The sequence below is a fragment of the Zophobas morio genome, unplaced genomic scaffold (assembly GCF_036711695.1).
Source record: "Zophobas morio isolate AGI-343-1 ecotype UQ-CSIRO unplaced genomic scaffold, CSIRO_AGI_Zmor_V1 ptg000005l, whole genome shotgun sequence".
Taxonomy (NCBI): domain Eukaryota; kingdom Metazoa; phylum Arthropoda; class Insecta; order Coleoptera; family Tenebrionidae; genus Zophobas; species Zophobas morio.
The window spans coordinates 12,955,885-12,975,500 of NW_026972110.1; the positions used below are offsets into that span (position 1 = coordinate 12,955,885).

Here is a 19,616-nt window from a genome sequence, read left to right on the forward strand (position 1 = left end):
AAGTGGCAGCAAGTTTTGTGGCAAATTACGTACTTCTTTGTTTTTGATATTCGAAAATTAAAACATTTTACGTTAATGTGCATTATAATTCATTAAAATTATTCAATTTTGCCTGGTAAAAACTTCGACACGGTAGAATAAATCCAGTAATATGTCTTATATTTAATTTTTCATAAACACAAAGTCTGCAACAGTTCGCTGCCCGTAAGCAGCAACCATTCCACCGCCTGTTTGGTACACGTCGCGATTACTCGCCCAATACCATGGTTCGGTATTTACCCATTACACAAGTACACTGGGATCCGAAACGTTTACCGCGTGCAACTGGTTGGCTTAAAAAAAGTCGTAAGTTGCAAGTCGGGAAAACCCAGAAACGTCGTATGGAAAAGCGGGTCCTGTCAAAAGCGGGTCACGAGTCTCCGTCATTCGGAAAAACAAGGCACTCATCACGGGGGCACCTGACCTTACCTGATGTTCGTCCATGCAATATGCGTGGCAGTACGGACACAATTATGTAATTAAATCGCGAAAGGAGCGGTTTGCTGAGAATAATGCCAGCACTTCACTTTTCACATAGTGATGCAACGAGATTTGGGACACAGCGCGAGTATTTGGCGCACGAGAGGAGTTTCAATTTCGGGGACAAAACGCTGCAAATCGCTGGGCGTGATTGTGCGAGAACACCATATGGATTGATAATGACTGGTGGTGGTCTGCAGGACAGGTGAATGTGAACTAATGAAAGTTTACCAGCGTGTAGCCACCGCTGCAAACGGGAACTAGCATTCACATTCTAGCGAAACAATGCAGCGCACATTGGCGCAATAACAATTAATTGGGGACTGGGGGCTGACTGACAGCTGTGACAGATGGGCGTAACGGCCGTCAAAGGATACAGTGGTGCGGAGTAGCGTTGGTTCTGGGGCCCTCCGCCGGCGGCCTGCTTCTGGTTGCCGCTCATGTCAGCCCTGGGGGCCGCGTCCCTACAGAGGCCGCGTGTCCGATCCTAACGACTGCATATGTTCGGGACTGACATCACAACACACTGTCCAACGCGATCACAGGCCGGCCGCCACCATCGCACCAAATGTCCAGATCTGCTGATGGTGGAATAACGAAATCGTCACTTAGATAACACTAGCACTATTCCTAATCAAAGGTTAAGATATGTTTCAAGATGGCGGAACTTTAACCCAAAAACATGTTTTCTTTATTTTTGTAACGCACTGCGGGGCGTCTCCACACTATCGGACAACAGGCCTGACACCCCCGAACTTTATGCGAACTCGAATTTATTCAATGTCACTTCCTCAAATTTAAATTAAACTTATAACTTTATTAAAAATGACACGCGGCTTTCACGTTGCTAGAAAAGCACACCTAACGCACCTAGCGGAAAATTGCGGAACTACAACAACATATTTTCCTGAAATGCCAACGTAGAGATTCAATTTCTCACTCACCTTATAATTAATTAAACAAGGACGATGTGCGCAACGCACGTCGGTGCTCGACCCACACCACCTAGATAACAAAAGAGTTAACGGGCATCGGCCCGAAATTGATATAACCTACAAAAAAATGCAAATTTTTATGAAGTGATTTCGCAAACTGGCCAAAATGACCTCATATGGGAAAGCGGAGACCGCCAAACTGCAACAAAATCTGGAAAATCAGCTGGATCGGCTCGTCGAACAACTTGGAGATTTAGAAAATTGCAAGTTAGTTTTCAATTAAATTGACTTTCCTACACGAATCTGAGATTACATTTTTAGACACGATTTGGATCCGGAGGAATATGAAGAAACCAAACAAGAGACGATGGACCAATTGAAAGAACTAAATGACAGCTTATCCAGGCTGGTTAAAGGTGATATATCACTTGTTAGTGCTTTGGGGGCTGTACAACTTGTATTTATGCATATCTTTTCAATACATTCCGTTAATTAAACCATTTTAAGGCCACTCAAGCTGCCATATCACAAGCTTTCAAAACACCCGAAGTCATCAGACTTTTTGGTAAAAGAGAACCAAAGCAATTAAGAGATAGGTTGTACAATATAGACCAAGAGTGTAAACTCAACAAACTGAGTAGTGATGCTAGAGATAGACAAAAGGTTGTAGAAACTCTGTTCACGCCCATTTACTGCATGTTTTATTTTAGGCTGAAATATTAACTGCTTTAAGACAACTGGGTGAACAATTGTCACGAGAGGAACTACAGTTTCTGGAAAGCCATAACAATATTGCCAATGCATTTAAAAATGTGGAATTTGAGGAAGTGACAGATGAATAAAAAGCACAATAGGAATTATAGAATTTATTTGTACATGCATTTAACAAAGCTACATAAAGGAAAATATTTCTGTTGAGAATGATTTAAATTATGTTCTGCCAAAGTACATAAAAATTTATTCTATGTAAAAATACATTCATAAGCAATACTATTTTCACTAAACAATAAAAAGTAAGAAGATAACACAATAGTCCAGGAAAATTAGACGAATTTGCGAAAAAATTCGACCAATGATGATTTTTGGGACATTATCACTATTTAACATAAAAAGTTCTAGAAAACGGAAGTACTAAAAGGACGTTTTAATTCTTTACGAAATCTCAAGATCTTTAAACATACTTTAGAACAAAAATAATTTCAATTTTTTTTATAGGAGGGCTCTTTGTTTTTCAACTTACAAAGAAATTGTCATTTTTAGAGATTTTCAATCTGTTTAAACTCTGTATACAGAACGAGTAGAGTAGAAGTTAAAAAAATCTGCACTTACACAATAAAGGAAAACAGTAATTTTAATTTAGACTGCGTGTAAACCCAGTTACACAGAAACACTAAACTCCAGAATATAAACAATATATTAAAGGGCAAGTATCACTTTCACATGGGGATGCAATGCAAGTAAATTTATACGCCCCAAACGGAATATAATTTTTATGCGCAACAACAAACACTGCACCAAAAACATCTTTGTCACCAATTTTTCTACTGATCTTTGCTGCTATGGCGACAATATGGCATCAAATATTTTTAAGTGGAACCATAACTTAAAATTTAGTTATAGCAGCCCTATTTAATTTTACCTGAATTCCTTCTATTACAACTAGAGTCTAAACAAAATGAGAATACATCTACGTCGAGCTTGGTCTAGTTCCTTCAATAAAGTTTTGTCTTTGAAATACAAAAACTCCTCCTGGGAAAAATATTTTCGTAAACAATTTTAAGTTCTCTCTTCTACCGCAATGCGACCTTTTTTGCTCACTTTTAAATTCACATGGTTGCCAAAAATCAGCTTAGTTTAATGTTGTTCGCTATTTTTAACCTTCCTGGACTACAAAGAATTAGTGGCATAACTTTCAAGTGATTTCTCCCAATTATAAGTCAAACAAATTTAAAATATTTAGAATATCTACACGCCTACACAATAAACTTTAAATTTTATCAAACTGAATTTATTGCCTATAATTAATTAGTCAACTATCATAATTGTACTTTTACACTTTGGTCCTAAAACCAATAAAAATTGCATTTCATGTCATACAAAATTGAAAATTACGCCAATGTCCCCACCGTACATCTTGTAACAAGTAAAATACAACTACATAAATGATATTGGGTGATAACATCCTGTTAACAAACTATAAAAATATATAATACACAAAATAATACAGTATGCAAAAATATTTTGTGTATTTTATTTCAAACGAGGAACACTAGCGTTTACGTCTGCAAACCTTTTTGTGTTCTGCTTGCCAATGCTGCTGCTGACAACTCTGTGAACAGTACGCCGTGTTCCAACAACAGTGATAAATGGCATCTTGTTCACAGTTGTAACACTACAAAAAAGAAATTATGTATTTTTTTATTAACACCAATAATGAACATTTACCCATTGTTTTTTCTTCGTCTCTGATATCTGTTGATTATGTGATTCAAACAACCTTTTCAGGTGTTCATTGTGTTCATTGGTAATTTTATCAACTTCTGTTTGCATGCAATCCATAGCGCATTTTATAAGGTCCTTCTTATCACTCAAACTTTCCATTTTTCTTCTCATCTGCAGACAAAATTTTACATTTAATACGAAATTAAAAAAGGTGCATAGGAACCTTCTCTACTGAATCACTGTAAGGCTGATCAAGTTGTTGCATTCCGTTTTCTTGACCCCTTGAAAATGAAGTATCTGGGGTTCTGTAATGTTCCGTGGAACTAGACACTTGTTCAAATGAACCATTATAACTAAAATAGAATATGTTGAATTTTAACAAACTTAATTTTCACAGTAAATACTTAATATTTGAAGTTGAGTAATTTTCTCTATAGGAAAATTCTTCATCTTCACCATCTGATATGTGGATAATGTTGTCAGATACGTTGTGGACGTCTTCACCTTTTTCTTCACTCAGTATTGTCGAACTCTTTTTCATTACGGGACTTCCTAAAAAACGAATTAAAACACAAATTTTAACAAATAGACGCTCTCAATACCTTCGAAAAAGCTACTCTTGCGCTTATGTCGTTCCTGACCTAAATTAAGATTTTGTTGTGCGAATGGACCGTCATCAAATCTGTATGCGTCGTTCATATCAAACGAACTATTCCGTTTTTTCATTTCAGAATTCTGCGGTTTTTTCAAAGGCGAAATTTTTGATTTATTAAGATTTCTGACTCTATTTTTCGACGAACTAATTAACTTTTGAAGTTCGTCCGGGTTTTGCAATAACCTCTGATGAAATTTTAACTCTTCAACAGATTTATTGAAGGCCGAAGACGGTTTAATTTGTAACTTTGACTGTGGAATTTCGATTGGTTTAATAAATGCTTTCATTAGAAGAGATCGTTCATATTTCCCGCCAAAAAATCTCACATCAAAATGTGTACTAGTTTCTTGGATCACCTAAAAACCATTTGTGTAGCAGTTAAAACGAATTAAAAATCCTACTTACTTTGGCGGGCCAATACGGATAACCTTTCTGTTTCGCCCAAACTAACTTATGAGGTACTCTACACGGAAGGCAAAACCATTTAGAATTAATTTTTTCGTTACTGTGCCGATAGCAGTCTACACAAAGTCTTAGCTCTGTTAAATCGTGCATACAGTCTCGAACCATTAGTTCAGCAGCTCCATATTCTTGTGATTCAACTAAGCAACAACACGAGTTACTCTAGTTATTAGAAAAATATGTTTGACTTACTTCCATGGAAGATTGCAACGTTATGCTGAATCGTTAGAACGTCTGCCAAAAATTCATGTATATAACTATAGGACTCGTTATTTAAATTTACTTCTATGACCGACATATCCCTATGTTCAAAAAATAATTGGTTGGCTCGCCACGTTAATTCTCTGTCTGTTAACCACTCCGGTCGGTCTTCCTCGGCCATTGTGTGCGTGATTGTATTGGGTAGCTAAAAATTATATTATTACAAATTAATATTGTACAAACAAACAAATTAATCCAATTTACCCATGACTGAATTCTGTGTATTACAAATTTTAGTAAATAATTCAGTTCTGGTTTTTCTAGCTTGCAGTTATCATGTAACTGCGAAATATTGCACATACTGCACAACGTTTCGTCGTACATCTCTGTACTTTGACTTTCATCTTGATTGCTGTGTGTTTCTTGTGCTTCTTCTTTACTTTGACCGCTATTGGAATCGTTATTATTTAGCGGCAATCTATAAGTACTTAGCTCGCTGCCGGTGTTTAAATCGTCTGAGTCCGACGATAGATTTATAGAACTTATGGAATTATGTGTAGATTCATCTTTTATCAACGAGCTATGCTGTTCGTAAAGAATACTGCTTTTCTTGAATTCTTGGAACTTCCGTCGCCCGTTTGTTAGACACTCTGAGTGGAAAACGCGAAAACACTTGTTACAAGCCGTCACATTTCCGCCAAGATGGCATTCAAAGCAGTACCAGTCTTTTCCGTCAAACGGTGGCTGTTACAAGTTTTAATTAATATCAAATCAGGAAGAGAGAGGAAAACGTACCACTTCTTGTGTAGGAATCCGAAAACTGTCAACTAAATCACCTTTAGATGTTTTGGTAACTTTTTGTAAGGCCCTTCAACAATCAACAATTTAGGACTTTTGTCCACAGTATTTACAAAATTACTTACACAATCAATCCATCGTGAAGAGTTTGTTGAATATATAATTCGGCTTGGGCGTATGTACATTTATCGACTCTTTGTAAATATTTTATAATTCGTTTAGAATCCGCCATTTGGCGCTGAAGAACCGCCGATCTGATTGCATCCCACACATGCTGGACACTAATTGGGTCTGCTGCTCTTCTGATTGGCATTCCTATAAATTCTTGATACCTGTATAAAGTAATATGCTGCAGTATTGATTTTTAAATACAGTTTTCATCAATTACATTTATGTGTTTGTTCTTGTAACATGTTTGTTTTAATTAAGGATAATGAACTAATGACATACTATAGATTTTTTTATCGAAAAGTATATAAATTGTTTGCTAAACCGTAACGTACACCTGTGTAGAATGGGTGCGTGCATAAAATAATAGATGCTAAGCATCCACAGGATGTGAGTCAACGAGGGTGCATAGGGTGGAGCACAGGAAAGAAGTAAATTGAGATTAAAACGCAGTTTTTAAAATTATAAATAAGTATGAATGTCTGAATGAGGAAAAACGGTGGCATATAGGAAAAATATTAATGTTCAAAATTTTGTAAACTAAATTTAATTGTAACAGCGCAGCGAAAGTAACGTAAAAGTATTAAGCTCCAGCTGTAACCGGTAATCAATACAATGCTATCAATTTTCGATTTAGCATATTGGTACGAATGTCTGAAACATGTACAACAAATGGTAACAATATATGTAATTAAAAAAAAATTTACAGACAGAAATTTGAAAATGTAAATTTCTTTCCTTATAAAAGAGTAAAGCATTTTGTTAGTCTGTCATCTCTGCAATTACTTTGTGTCTCAGTTTAAAGACAAATATCGACAGTAACTAACATTAGATCCATACGGTAAGTAACTAAACGAAAGTAAAAATTTAAACTCAACTTGCAGCAAATAATGATCTATTTTTATAAACACTGACGTGATTTTTTAACTTGTACGAAAATAATAATAATAATAGCAAAATCCAGTCAACCTTGAACGACACTCGTAATTAAATGCAACATTTTCTTAACTGAAACTTACTGACAACTTGGAAATTAAACAAAATACTTTGACGTCGTCAGACAAAAAAATATTTTTATTAAACAGTTATCTTCATTGTGTAGTCAGTATCTCAAATTAAAAAAAGATGGTGAAGTTATTCACTTACACAATACTTGCTCGCATTTATGCACGTAAACACCGCATATCTATTTATTTCTTCACCACTGTGATTCACCTTTGCGGGTATTAAATTCATTCATCATTCTCTTTAACGTTTTTTAAAATTATATCGTTAGTCAAGAAATGATTATATTTTGAAACGAAAACTTAGCTTTGCTGCCTCTTATAAATAATTGGGGTTAAAATTGATAGAAGAGTAGTGAACATTTACAATGCGTTTGATAGACACAAACGGGTTGCTGGTGTTGGAATTGCATTTTTTTTTTTGAACAGGTGAACGTACAGAAAACGTCACTTTGATGTGGCATTTAAAAACGTTACTTTTGCATATTTTGTAAAAAAAAAGACTACAAGGTGGACTACAATTTTCTTGATAAAGTTTGATTGTGACTAAAAGAAATACTTAGATATTGAAAGTAATTAAGAAAAAATATAAAAATGAAGAATTGATAAAACGCCAATTAGAACAATCTATCTTTGCCAAAAAATAATGACATACCCCTTTACCTTTCGCCTTGAGTCTGTTATTTACATTTTACACATATGAGTTATCCTAAAAAACCCACTTAAGTTTATTTGGATGTTAACTCATGTTTTAAAACAACTGCAATCACTTCTGCAGTACTGTCAACTGTTCAAAAATCAAGATTGTATTTATAATTTTTGAAATTTTTAAAACTTAACGCAATCTTTTCGAAAAAAATTTTGCAAGCAATGTAACACTTGCACTTGATTATTAAATTTAAAAAAAGAACCAGTTAAACATGCAAATGGTGACTTTCATAATTCAGTCGAGTGGTCTTGATACTAGCCAAAACAAGCGTTTACTTTGAATGCAACACGAATCTTTACTGTGCGTGACGTGTATTTATTTCAATGTTACTCTGACATTATAATATAACATCATGCTGTGCTTTTATTACATGTACGAAAACACATTTAAGTAACAAAAAATACGTTAGAGATTCTTCAAGTCTCTCAGGGTTGGAGATTTATTAAAATCGAGGGGAACTTTTCATTTCCTGTGATTTAATTGCAGGATAGCGCCGATACCGAATTTCTGAAAAATCTACTTTAATTTTGGAAGTTATTGTTCTTATTTGGCGTTGACATCGCTCTGAGATTTGGTTTCTCGTAATCTCAACTTCTACTTTTTCATTCCTACCTCACTAATAGATAGGAAGTTGTGTAAACGTCTTTCATCTACTTTTGGATTACCACAGGGGTGTAACCTCTGACCTTTGTTATTTTTCGATTTGTTAATGACATATTATATTCTATTCGCTGAGGTCTAAAATTCATTTTAGGAGTTAACAGCATAGAAGACTCTTCAATCAAACACTAACTTCGTAATTGATTGATGTAATTAACATCATTTAACACTTGACAAAGAAATATGTTTTGTTTCATACACAAAAAACTCGAACTTTAAGTGCACAAAAAATTCTGGGATATGAATCTCGACGAGCTGAATCGAAAAACAAGCGTGTTTCAAAGTCAAATTTTTAAAATATCCCAAAAATTGCTACATTTGAGTTTGGCGATTCTAGAAAAATAGTCGTTGCTTTCGCACAAATAAAACCGAAAATCACGTCTGAATAAAAAAATCTCTTTTGGTAATTTCGGGGAAAGTAAAAAATTTCTTAGGGGGGGACTAAAAACTTGAACTTTTGGCGAAGTTGCTTAAAAATCCACAAAAAATGTGGAACTACAACTACATATCTTAATCGCAAGGCATCACCTGACTTCAAAGTCAATTTTTTTTTGGTATATCAAATGGCGATTCTGGAAAATCTGTAAAAGTTTTCGAAAAAATGAAATCGAAAACCACTTCCAAAGATGAAAATTATTAAATTATTAAAATAAATCTCTTTTGATAATTTTCAAAGTTTTTCGAAACCAATAAAACATTTCTTAAAGGGGTACCGAAAAAATTAATTTTTGGCGAAAGTGAAAATCGACAAAAAATTCTGGAACAAGCTCAATAAAAAAACATAGCGTATGGACAGTTGCGAATCAAAATTTTCAAAACAGTCGGTTTCAAAGTCAGATTTTTAATTTCCCAAAAAATTGGCATATTTTCTTTTAACGATTCTAAAAAATAGTTGGTATTTTCGAAGAAATGGAGCCGAAAAGACCTTGTGAGTAGTTATATAGTGGGGGTTCTAGACCAGGTCAAATGAGGTCAAACTGGTCCAGCTCCCCCATTACTTTTCATCGAGCGGTCATTGACCTTTCATTTGTTGTCGAGCTTGTCGGTGCACGTGGCTGACCTTGCCAGCTGGTCCAGCTCCCCCATTACTTTTCATCGGGCGATCATTGACCTAGTCGTTGCTCGACCTTGGTCGTTTATTGCCCTCGTTCATCTCGAGATCTATCCCCTCTTTTCGTTTAGGTCGGGGAGGGATCTCGGACGCAATCTCGCATCCCCACTTCCGTTTTATACTTGTATAAAAGTCGATGGATTCGTCTGTAGGAATTAATTAGTTTTTTGAATTCAATTATTTAACACTTAGAAATGTCATCTTTCATTTCTACCTTGAATAAAGAGTCTCACTTGCAAGCTTTTGTGAGTGCGAAAACTTTAGAAGAAAATAAAAAATTTTTAACAAAAAATTTTAGTAAACTGTCTACAAAGTATGGTGACAAGATATTTGTGCAACTTGAAGAGTCTAGAACCATACTTCCACAGAGATTTACCGAAAAATTCACCGACTCAGTGATCAGCGATCTGAACCAGAAGATCGTGAACGGCTTGAAATTGTACTTGGTAAATAGAGGTCCGATCGGTCGAACCATCAATATCGAATTTATCGAAGAATGAAGAAGGCATTGGTTTATGTGGAAAACAAATCAAGTGCAGTTAGACTGCTTCGTCGTAGATTAGAATTACATTTAAAACGAATTAGTTATTTAAAAGAAGCAATTAAAATGTATGAAATAAGAACTAAATTGAATAATCTTAAGCTGTAATAGAAATTATAATAAATATTATTTAATTCGTTCGGTGTATTATTTTCCCCAGTCTCATGTAAAAAATATTTGATTGCAAACTGTCATGAATAACAGACGTGTTTGTTTCGACAAAGTTCCGGTTATTTTCTTAATAAATGATAAAGAAAGCCGAATTAATACTTGGTTATACGATGTTAAAAGATTTCAAATGAATGTGGAACGTTTCGAATTGCAAATAAAGCCCTTAATCAAAAAAAATGATGGAGAAGAAGCGAAAATTTAGAGAAACAATCGAAAAATTGGATTCAGAATTGGAAATTATTCAGCAAAGAAAATCAGTTAAATAACTGTGCACATTGCGGTTAAACCACTGCGTCGTAAATTAGATTTAAATTTAAAACTTATTAGTTTCTTAAAATGTATAAAATACGAACTAGTTTGTATAATCTTAAGCTGTAATTGAAATTATAATAAATATTGTTTATTTCGTTTGGTGTATTATTTTCCCCAGTCTCATCTAAAATTATTTAATTGGGAATAACAGCAACGAATAAAAGCCGTGTTTGCTCCGACAAAACTCCTGTTATTTTCTTAATAAATAAATGTTCATCAGCAACTTTCTGCCGATTTAAGCTTATTTGTCCGTGATTATTAGAATAAAATCTCAAATGTCAGAAGGCGAGTGTGTTGTTAAAAATTAAAAAAATTGTTACTTACGACATTGAAAACAGGCAATAAAATCATCCGTTCTCCCTCGAAAACATTCAAATACACGCACACTTCACAGAAGCCACCATTTAGTTCAACAAAACCACCTTTTTCCCAAATCTTTTCACGGTAAAATTCATAAACCGAAACACGCCGCCCGTCATTATTACAACACAGAATGAAATAACGCGATGCTGTTTCAGCAAATTCTTACGGAACTGGACGCTTTTGTCGCAATAGACAGGGACGTATTCGGAAATATTAAAAAAAAAAGAATTATCGCTTGAGGGTGATAAAGGGCAGAAAGTTTGTTAAAAAAATAAAAATGCATCCCTATAAACTAATGACACATTTGTGTAAAAATAAATGTGGGTTGGAGGTGCAATAATTGTTTAAATATAAAAAAAAAATGTTTTACTCGAAGACGGTAAGAGATACGAGGTTCGTGCAAAGAACAAAAAAGTTCCTAAAATACGAAACACATGCACCTGTGTCGACGGTTTTTAGTTTGAGTTTAGCATTTCGGAGAAAAGGGCAAAAGTTTGTGGTGACCAAACGGAATTAGTTAAAAATTTGTTTTTTGTGTCAAAATATTTTTGGATGAATAATCAATAGGTCCATGTAATTAAATATGTGAAAATTTGAGTTTGGGGCGCAACAATTTTTGTCAAAAAAGGTTGTCAAAATTCGAAAAAAAGTTTTCCTTGAGCAGTAGGAAAGTAAATTAGAAGTTTTGGTGAAAAAAAAAATTTAAAAAATTCAAAGAATCCAAAGAAAAATTAAAACAAAAAAAATCTCAAAAAAAAAATCCAAATTTAGAAAAGTTTGTTTTTTCACAAAAACAAATGCATATTCATGAAGTACTATCTAATCGTGTGTAAAAATGATCATGACTCATAGGTGTATCTACCGTTTAAATAGAAAAAATTTTTGTTACTCGAAAATGGTAAGAGATAGGAGGTTCGTGTATAGAGCAAAAAAGATTGACAAAAACAAATAATATCGACAGCCGTCGACGGTTTTTCGCTAACTTTTGACATGACTGTGAAAAGGGCAAAAGTTTGTGGCGCCCAAACGGTAAAACTTAAAAAATATATTTTTGTACCAAAATATTTCTGAGTGAACAGTCTATAGGTCCACTTAGCAAAATAAATATTTTTTGCTACCGTTTAGTAGTAATAACGAAAAAACGTCATAGTTCGTAAGCGGTAAGAGGTAGCATGTCGGCTCAGGGGAACGGGGAAAAGCTAAAAAAATTAAGCCATATGTTGAGCAAAAAAAATTTTCAAAAAAGTTGAAAATAAGGGAGAAAAGGGCAAAAGTTTCTAGTGTCCAAATGGTAAGAGATAGAATATCGGTTGTATACATCAAAACCTTCTTCTGGAACGAACGCATAAGTCTGCTCAAAAAAATCGATTCTGTCCACATCGACCTAGATACAGGAGCCATTTCTAGTTTTTTCGAGGTCGCTACGTAAAAATTTTTTCAGGTCGAAAAAAAGACCATCGAAAAAGGATTCGAATAAGCCCAACATGCAACACTTAAAAAAAAAAAAAAAAAAAAAAAAAAAAAGCGAAATAGGTTGTTCTTTATATGTATTGTTATATGACTACTACCATCACAACTAAATATACTAAGACATTAAAAAAAAAAATTTCAAGTTAACCAAAAACGGCTTTTTGTTGAATTTTATATGAAAACAACAAAACATCATTAAAAAACGAAAATCAAAAACCTATAAACAATCATCAAAAATCACTGCTGTGGTGGTAGATCGTGATGAGTCATATCGTGCTGCTGGACAAATAATTTAAAACATATTAAATAACTTATTGTTGTATTAAATCGTAGTACTGATGCTGTTAAATAAATATGTTAAAGGACATTAAATAAAACTATTAATAGTAACTAATTGTTTTATTGAATCATACATTTGTTTGAGTATTGTATTTACTAAAATAACTGAAACAAATTAGTACTAAATAAAGTAACAGACAAAATACGATTGCAAAAATAATTGCTCCTACTGAAGTAAATATCCATATCCATGGTTTTGCCAAACAATATTCTGTAACATTTGCACCTGTAGAATTCCTGTATCCACTATAATCGTTAAAGATGGTGTAATTCGGAGACTTGCATCGAGTGTTGTCTTTGAAGACTAATTCTAGCCGATATTGCAGTTGGTTCGAGGAAGATACATATTTTGAATAAAACATACGTAGTTGTTCATGCCCATTTTTAATTTCTAACATTTTTCTAACAGTACATTCTTTACTACTATCAATAGTTTGTAGATAGACATCAGTAACATTGCTATCAGTCAATAAATAAAAATCTTTCTGAATTAGAATGGTTGATAGAACAAGTGTGCAGTTTAAGCCGAACATTGTTTGGATGAAATGAATAGTTTGTTGTTGCGGAATTCTATATATATAGCAACAACCATCACCACCACCATTAACGAGCAGCCAGGTCCCAACATCCCACTATTACAGTCATTATCGTGAATATGACAAAAAATGAAGCAAACCATACACGATCGTTTCTTAAACAAAAATCAATGACCTCCTTTGAACTGCGACTGTTCTTAGTATTTTCTATTATTAACCAATTGGAAAATTGGTGATTTTCTTCTTCCGTTTTTATCTTGTACGTCAAATGATTCTGCATTGTTATATTTTTCGCATAGAAGAGGTGATAACTGGTTTCGATTAGATTGATCGGAGTCATTTTTTCCCAAAATTCTTTTTCGTACGTCTGAATATACAGCAGACTTATATTTGAAGTGGTGTAAATATACAAGTTGTTTTCAACTAGCACACTTAATAGTATTAACACATTGCTAGGCAGAAACATCTTAGACTTATCTTCTTGTACACAGACACAAATACTTAGTTGTGGTCGTTGATATTTGTAGGGAAGAAGTTTTTAGAGGTGGTAAATGATGGTGTGGTAAATGATGGTGGTGGGGTGATAGCGATAGAAATAACAAATTATTGTTTTCTTATATATTTGTTAAATGTCGCATGGTAGGCGTTTAAGGCTGTTCTATCTAAAAACAGGGATCTATCTAACTTTGGCACATAGGTCCCTGAGAATTCGTTGTCCCAGTTTTCCACTTGCGGTGGTGTTGGTGGTGGTTGGCTGAACCACTTTGATGGTGGTGGGGGTGGTGTAGATGGTCTTGGAAGTGCATTCTCCCAGAGTTTTCGCTCCCTTTCCCAGGCATCCCGGTGGCATTTGAAAATATGCTTTCTCAGCCTATTCTCTAAAAGCCTGTGGCTGACATCATAGGGGCAGATAACAAATTTCTCTATACAAAAAAAAAAAATTAAATACTACAAAAAATATATATATATATAAGCTTACCCATTTCTGTCGTTAATTAATTTTTATGATATGTACTTGCAGAACACTTATTAATCTGTTCTTTTGTGTGATCTTTAATTTATACACTATATTAATCCCCACCCCTACTTTTTTCCCTCCTTCAGTTGCTTTCCTCATGTTTCATTTTTCGCTGACTTGAATTTATTTTTTACGACCACGTTTTCAACTACGACTTGCAAGTTGTAACTTGCAAATTAATTCTCATATAAACAAGAAACTAGTCAACGGGAAATAGTAGTGTTTCTTTTTTTCTGCTGTGGTGAGCAAGTTTCACGACAAAAAATGAAATCACAAGAATCAGTGACGGCTATATGTAAAAACTCTCTTAAGCTAATTCATGAATACATAAGTAAAATCAAAACAATCGAAGAAACTAAACATTTTTTAGTTTATATCAATACCAGTATTAGAATAATTAGAAAAGCACTCAAATGTAAAATCCATCGAGAAAATATGTTGGAAAACGCAAATTCCTTAGAAACAAGTTTGGCGTATTTGAAATTTTATCGCCTAAAGCTTTTAAATAAGAAAAAACAATTATCTATAAAAACTGGTGAAGGCTATATTAAAACAGTCAAATTTAAACCGGTGACTAATGTAACATGGCAGGATGTCGAATCCTGTTTTCAACAACGAATTCGTACAGGATTTATAAGTAACCACCACATTAAAGATCCTCTTCAGTTTTTTCAACAATCTTTTAAATGCTTTATGTTTAGAATTAAAAAAGAACGGAAAAACTCAATGCTTAAGGTAAATGTAATTTTTTCGGCAAATTTTATTCAACCGCACTCTGGTGAAACAGACATTAAAACATTTTCAACAAAAAATCAGCACATTGATCAATACACAAATTTAAAGGAATGGTACGAAGAAAACGTCATTGATAAAATCATGAAAAAATTAGAGGAATTTGCAGAAAAGGATTCCGGTTGGGCGTTGTATGAAATTTTAGGATTGAAAATTAACATAAATAAATACGACCCAATTAAATTCGGCTATTCAACTTTTGTATCCACACCAGATTTTATAAAAAAAAAACATGCAATAATTAATGTACAAAATAATGATGAATATTGTTTTCTTTGGGCCATAGTTTCGGCTTTATTTCCTACCGATAAACATTCAGACCGAAAATCATCGTATCCTCATTTCAAAAATGTGTTGAAATATGATAATTTAGACTTCCCAATCACAATTAAAGACATTCAAAAATTTGAGGAACTCAACAATCTTGCCATTAATTTATACTGCATCGAGAAGAAAAAAATTTTACCTTGTCGTTTAAGCACTAGATTTTCAAATTCTTATAAAGCAATTAATTTGCTTATGCTACCCGCTGAAAGACAAATACAAAATACTAATAACAGTAATGATAACTTTGAAGATCAACAATTGCTCTATCATTTCGTATGGATCAAAAATTTGTCAGCTCTTTTAGCTACGCAACTTTCCCTCCATAAATGTAAATTTCATATATGCGAAAGATGCTTAAATCATTTCACCACAGAGGAATTGCTCCAAAAACATAAAACTTCATGCCAGAGTATTAATAAATATTCCATAAGACTGCCAACAGAAAACGAAAATTACTTGTATTTTCAAAATTATAGACATCAAGAAAAAGTACCTTTTACTATTTATGCAGATCTCGAGAGTATTCTTCTTGATTGTACCAAACAGCATATGTCCACCACGAATAAGACCGAAACTTATCAAAAACATATTGCGCACAGCATTGCTTACTATTTTCACTGCTCATATGATAATTCATTTTCTAAATTTCGTTTGTATCGAGGTAAAAATTGCATTCAATGGTTCGTTCAGGAGTTACATCGAATGGCTCATTTCTGCAACGATAAATTTCAGAACGTTATTTCTATGGAAACATTAACTACGGAAGAACGTGAGCAGTTTGAATCCTCCCAAATATGTCATATATGTAAAAAAGGATTTTCGGAAAAGAACATAAAAGTACGCGATCATAGTCATTTAACTGGAATGTATAGAGGCGCTGCCCATCAAAGTTGTAATTTAAATTATAAAGATATTTGTGTTATACCCGTGGTCTTTCATAATATGAGCGGATATGATGCCCATTTTTTTATTAAAGAACTTTCAAATTCAATAAAAGGTGATATTAAGTTACTTCCCATTAACAAAGAAAGATATATCTCGTTTACTAAATTTGTCGAAGACACGAAAGTTAGTTTACGGTTTATTGATTCTTTCAGATTTATGCCACATAGTTTAGACAAACTTTCCTCTAATTTAGATAATTCTCAGAAAATTATTACGTTGGCAAATTGTAATAATATGGAAGAATTTGATTTGTTAAACAGAAAGGGAGTTTTTCCTTACGATTATATAAACTCCTGGGAGAAACTACTTGAAACAAAATTGCCCGAAAAGGAGGATTTCTATAGTCGCTTATACGATGAAAATATTAAATATGAAGATTATTCCCATGCTACCAATGTATGGAATACTTTTAATATTCATACATTAGGAGAATATTCTGATTTATATTTAAAAACTGATGTGCTTCTTCTAGCCGATGTATTTGAAGCTTTTCGAACTACTTGTTTAAATACTTATCAACTTGATCCGTTGCATTATTATACTGCTCCGGGCCTAACATTTGATGCTATGTTAAAAACAACAGAAATTAAACTAGAACTTTTAACGGATATAGATAAAGTTCTATTTGTAGAAAGAGGTATTAGAGGTGGAGTTTCGCAGTGTTCCAATAGATACGGTAAAGCCAATAACAAATACATGCCAAAAGAAGAATATGATCCTTCGAAAGATAGTACCTATTTAATGTATTTTGATGTTAACAACCTTTACGGAGCGGCAATGTCTCAATATTTACCGTATGGAGAATTTGAGTTTGTAGAAAATTTCAATATAGCTGATATCTTAGATACCCCAGAAAATTCAGCAATCGGTTATATTATTGAATGCGATTTAGATTATCCAATAGATTTACATGAAATTCATAGTGATTTACCATTAGCTCCAGAGCATATGATACCGCCCATTTCAAGATCTAAACTTAAGAAGTTATTGTTGACTTTATATCCCAAGAAAAATTATATTATTCATTATCGGAATTTAAAAATGTATACAAAATTTGGTATGAAAATAAAATGTGTACATCGTGTTATGAAATTCAAACAATCTGCGTGGTTAAAGGAATATATAGATTTAAATACAAAACTTAGGCAGCAAGCAAAGAACGATTTTGAAAAAGATTTTTTTAAATTAATGATTAATGCTATTTATGGCAAATGCATGGAAAATGTAAGAAAACATCGCGATATTCGATTGGTTAGTAAATGGGAGGGAAGATGGGGAGTTCGTTCTCTTATATCTAAACCAAATTTTCACAGTTCTGTTGTATTTGACGATGATTCAGCAATAATCGAAATGAGTAAATTAGAAGTATTTTTGAATAAACCAATTTATGTTGGTTTTTGCATTTTAGATATTTCTAAAACTTTTCTCTATGAATTTCATTATGACTATATTAAAAAAACATTTAAAAATAATGCTAAGTTACTTTATACCGACACTGACAGCCTAATTTATGAATTTCACGTAGACGATATATACAAATATATTAAGAAAGACTCACATCGATTTGATACTTCTGACTATGATTTATATAATATTTATGATATAGAACTGAAAAATAAGAAAGTACCAGGTTTAATGAAAGATGAAAATAACGGTAAGATTATGCTAGAATTTGTGGGTCTCAGATCTAAAATGTATGCATATAGAATTGCAAGTGACGATTTCAATAAAAAATTAGTTAAAAAATCCAAAGGTAGTACAAAAGCATCACTTAAAACAATAACGTTTGAAAATTACAAAGAATGTTTATTTAATAATCGAAGTTACGAAAAATCACAAAGACTCATCAAGTCCAAACATCATACTGTTTACACAGTAAAACAAGAAAAAGTAGTTCTCAGCCCAAATGATGATAAAAGGATTGTCACAAGATTTGCAACGGATACGAAACCTTGGGGATATCATATTTCGCACGTAAGCTAAAAAAAGTGGGGATTACCATATATAAGCAATTAAATTTCACAGATGATTTATTCGATGTTGGTTATTTTATGATTACAACAATGTCTGACTTGAGACAATTTGTTGATTTACAAGCATTTTGTGCATCCGAAAATGTGTACAAAACATATCTTAAAGCCGCTGCGAGTGATCGAACGAAATTAAATTTATTCCTTCATCTCATCGATAAAAAAGATTTTATTGTACCGGACGAAGTGTTTAAATGGATTGCCGAAAGTGAAAGTGACTTTTATACACTTGATATTTGTATTCTGCTACAAAGAAAACAATGTGTCGATGGTTACATTGATGCATTTCTACATGTGTGCGAAAGAGACCAAATTGAAAATTTAAATTATGCTGCATTGGAGTTTTTGATGACCACCAACTATTTGGACAATACTCTAACGTATAAATGCTTTATTTATAAATTATTGAGTGATAATCGCTGGCAGAATCTTGGAGATATATTTTATCCTGTTGAGAATATCCGGAAAAATTACCGAAGGATCGACCAGTGCGTGGATGAATTTATGTGTCGGGCTGCGTATTTGGCAAACCATAAAGCGCTCAGTACTTTCTATGAGTCTTTAGAAATAATAAATTACGATTCTTTCGCATTTCAACCTTCTCAAAATCAGGAGCATCGAAGAATTTTCAACTGGATCAAAAAGAACATTGTCAAAGGAGAAGCCAATCCTGAAATACCATTAGGATGGACTGAGGGACCGGATTCAACAAAATGGCCCTCGATTAAGTTAGATGATTATAAGAAAACTTTACATGTAATTTCTGGTAGCCATGAATAAAACACACAGAAATATGTTATATGTAGTTTTATTTACCCCCAAACATAATAATAATACAATAACAGGTTAAATTATTTACAACACTCTGACGACATCTTGTGCAGGGATGTATTTTACCATTCGGTCGTGAAGAATAAGACAGTAGGCTGTAGTGTCTGCAGGAATACCAGAGATCGTCTCAAACCACAAAGTGATTGTAACGGGGCCTCTCTTCAAAGCTTCCGTTTGTTTAGAACAGTCGATTACTATTATAGGCGTCTTTTCTTTAAATTCATCCTTATCGAATAATGGTTCGCTGGTTTGTTTGGATAAGAACGATGTCTGGAAT

The 19,616-nt window shown here is 33.3% G+C and overlaps 3 protein-coding genes across 6 annotated transcripts in view; 1 reads left to right on the forward strand and 2 right to left on the reverse strand.

Moving 5' to 3' along the window:
- The window catches only part of LOC135122779 (eukaryotic translation initiation factor 4 gamma 1-like), a 46,092-nt gene extending 44,710 nt beyond the window's left edge, over positions 1-1,382 (reverse strand). Inside the window, exon 1 of the mRNA XM_064047198.1 lies at positions 897-1,382. Coding sequence (XP_063903268.1) covers positions 897-961 — 65 coding nt within the window. The 5' untranslated portion in view covers positions 962-1,382. The remainder of the gene's footprint in view (positions 1-896) is intronic.
- Positions 1,383-1,507: 125 nt separating this feature from the next.
- LOC135122787 (protein LZIC-like) lies at positions 1,508-2,311 on the forward strand. The gene is made up of 4 exons (XM_064047222.1): positions 1,508-1,721; positions 1,776-1,911; positions 1,962-2,117; positions 2,165-2,311. Exons 1-4 carry the CDS (start codon positions 1,621-1,623, stop codon positions 2,294-2,296), a joined length of 525 nt encoding a protein of 174 aa, XP_063903292.1. The 5' UTR covers positions 1,508-1,620; the 3' UTR covers positions 2,297-2,311.
- A 59-nt stretch (positions 2,312-2,370) lies between these two features.
- LOC135122782 (zinc finger MYND domain-containing protein 11) overlaps positions 2,371-19,616 on the reverse strand; it is a 29,441-nt gene continuing 12,195 nt past the window's right edge. For 2 of the 4 annotated variants that reach the window (XM_064047208.1, XM_064047206.1), the window contains exons 2-11: positions 6,138-6,344; positions 6,010-6,082; positions 5,479-5,958; positions 5,206-5,419; positions 4,957-5,153; positions 4,499-4,907; positions 4,301-4,448; positions 4,120-4,249; positions 3,900-4,067; positions 2,371-3,846 (exon numbers count right to left, since the gene is read on the reverse strand). In XM_064047208.1, the coding sequence (XP_063903278.1) occupies positions 3,724-3,846; positions 3,900-4,067; positions 4,120-4,249; positions 4,301-4,448; positions 4,499-4,907; positions 4,957-5,153; positions 5,206-5,419; positions 5,479-5,958; positions 6,010-6,082; positions 6,138-6,325 (2,130 nt within the window). In that variant the 5' untranslated portion in view covers positions 6,326-6,344 and the 3' untranslated portion in view covers positions 2,371-3,723. Of the gene's footprint in view, positions 3,847-3,899; positions 4,068-4,119; positions 4,250-4,300; positions 4,449-4,498; positions 4,908-4,956; positions 5,154-5,205; positions 5,420-5,478; positions 5,959-6,009; positions 6,083-6,137; positions 6,345-11,012; positions 11,097-19,616 lie in introns of those variants that run through there. The other 2 variants (XM_064047207.1, XM_064047209.1) reach the window with 2 other exon arrangements.

What these genes read in the sequence shown, in the direction of transcription:
- LOC135122787 (XM_064047222.1), top strand. Translation starts at nt 1,621, where the DNA reads ATGACCTCATATGGGAAAGCGGAGACCGCCAAACTGCAACAAAATCTG. An exon ending in CTTTGGGGGCTGTACAACTT is followed by an intron (nt 1,912 to 1,961) that starts GTATTTATGCAT and finishes AACCATTTTAAG; the next exon opens with GCCACTCAAGCTGCCATATC. An exon ending in ATGCTAGAGATAGACAAAAG is followed by an intron (nt 2,118 to 2,164) that starts GTTGTAGAAACT and finishes GTTTTATTTTAG; the next exon opens with GCTGAAATATTAACTGCTTT.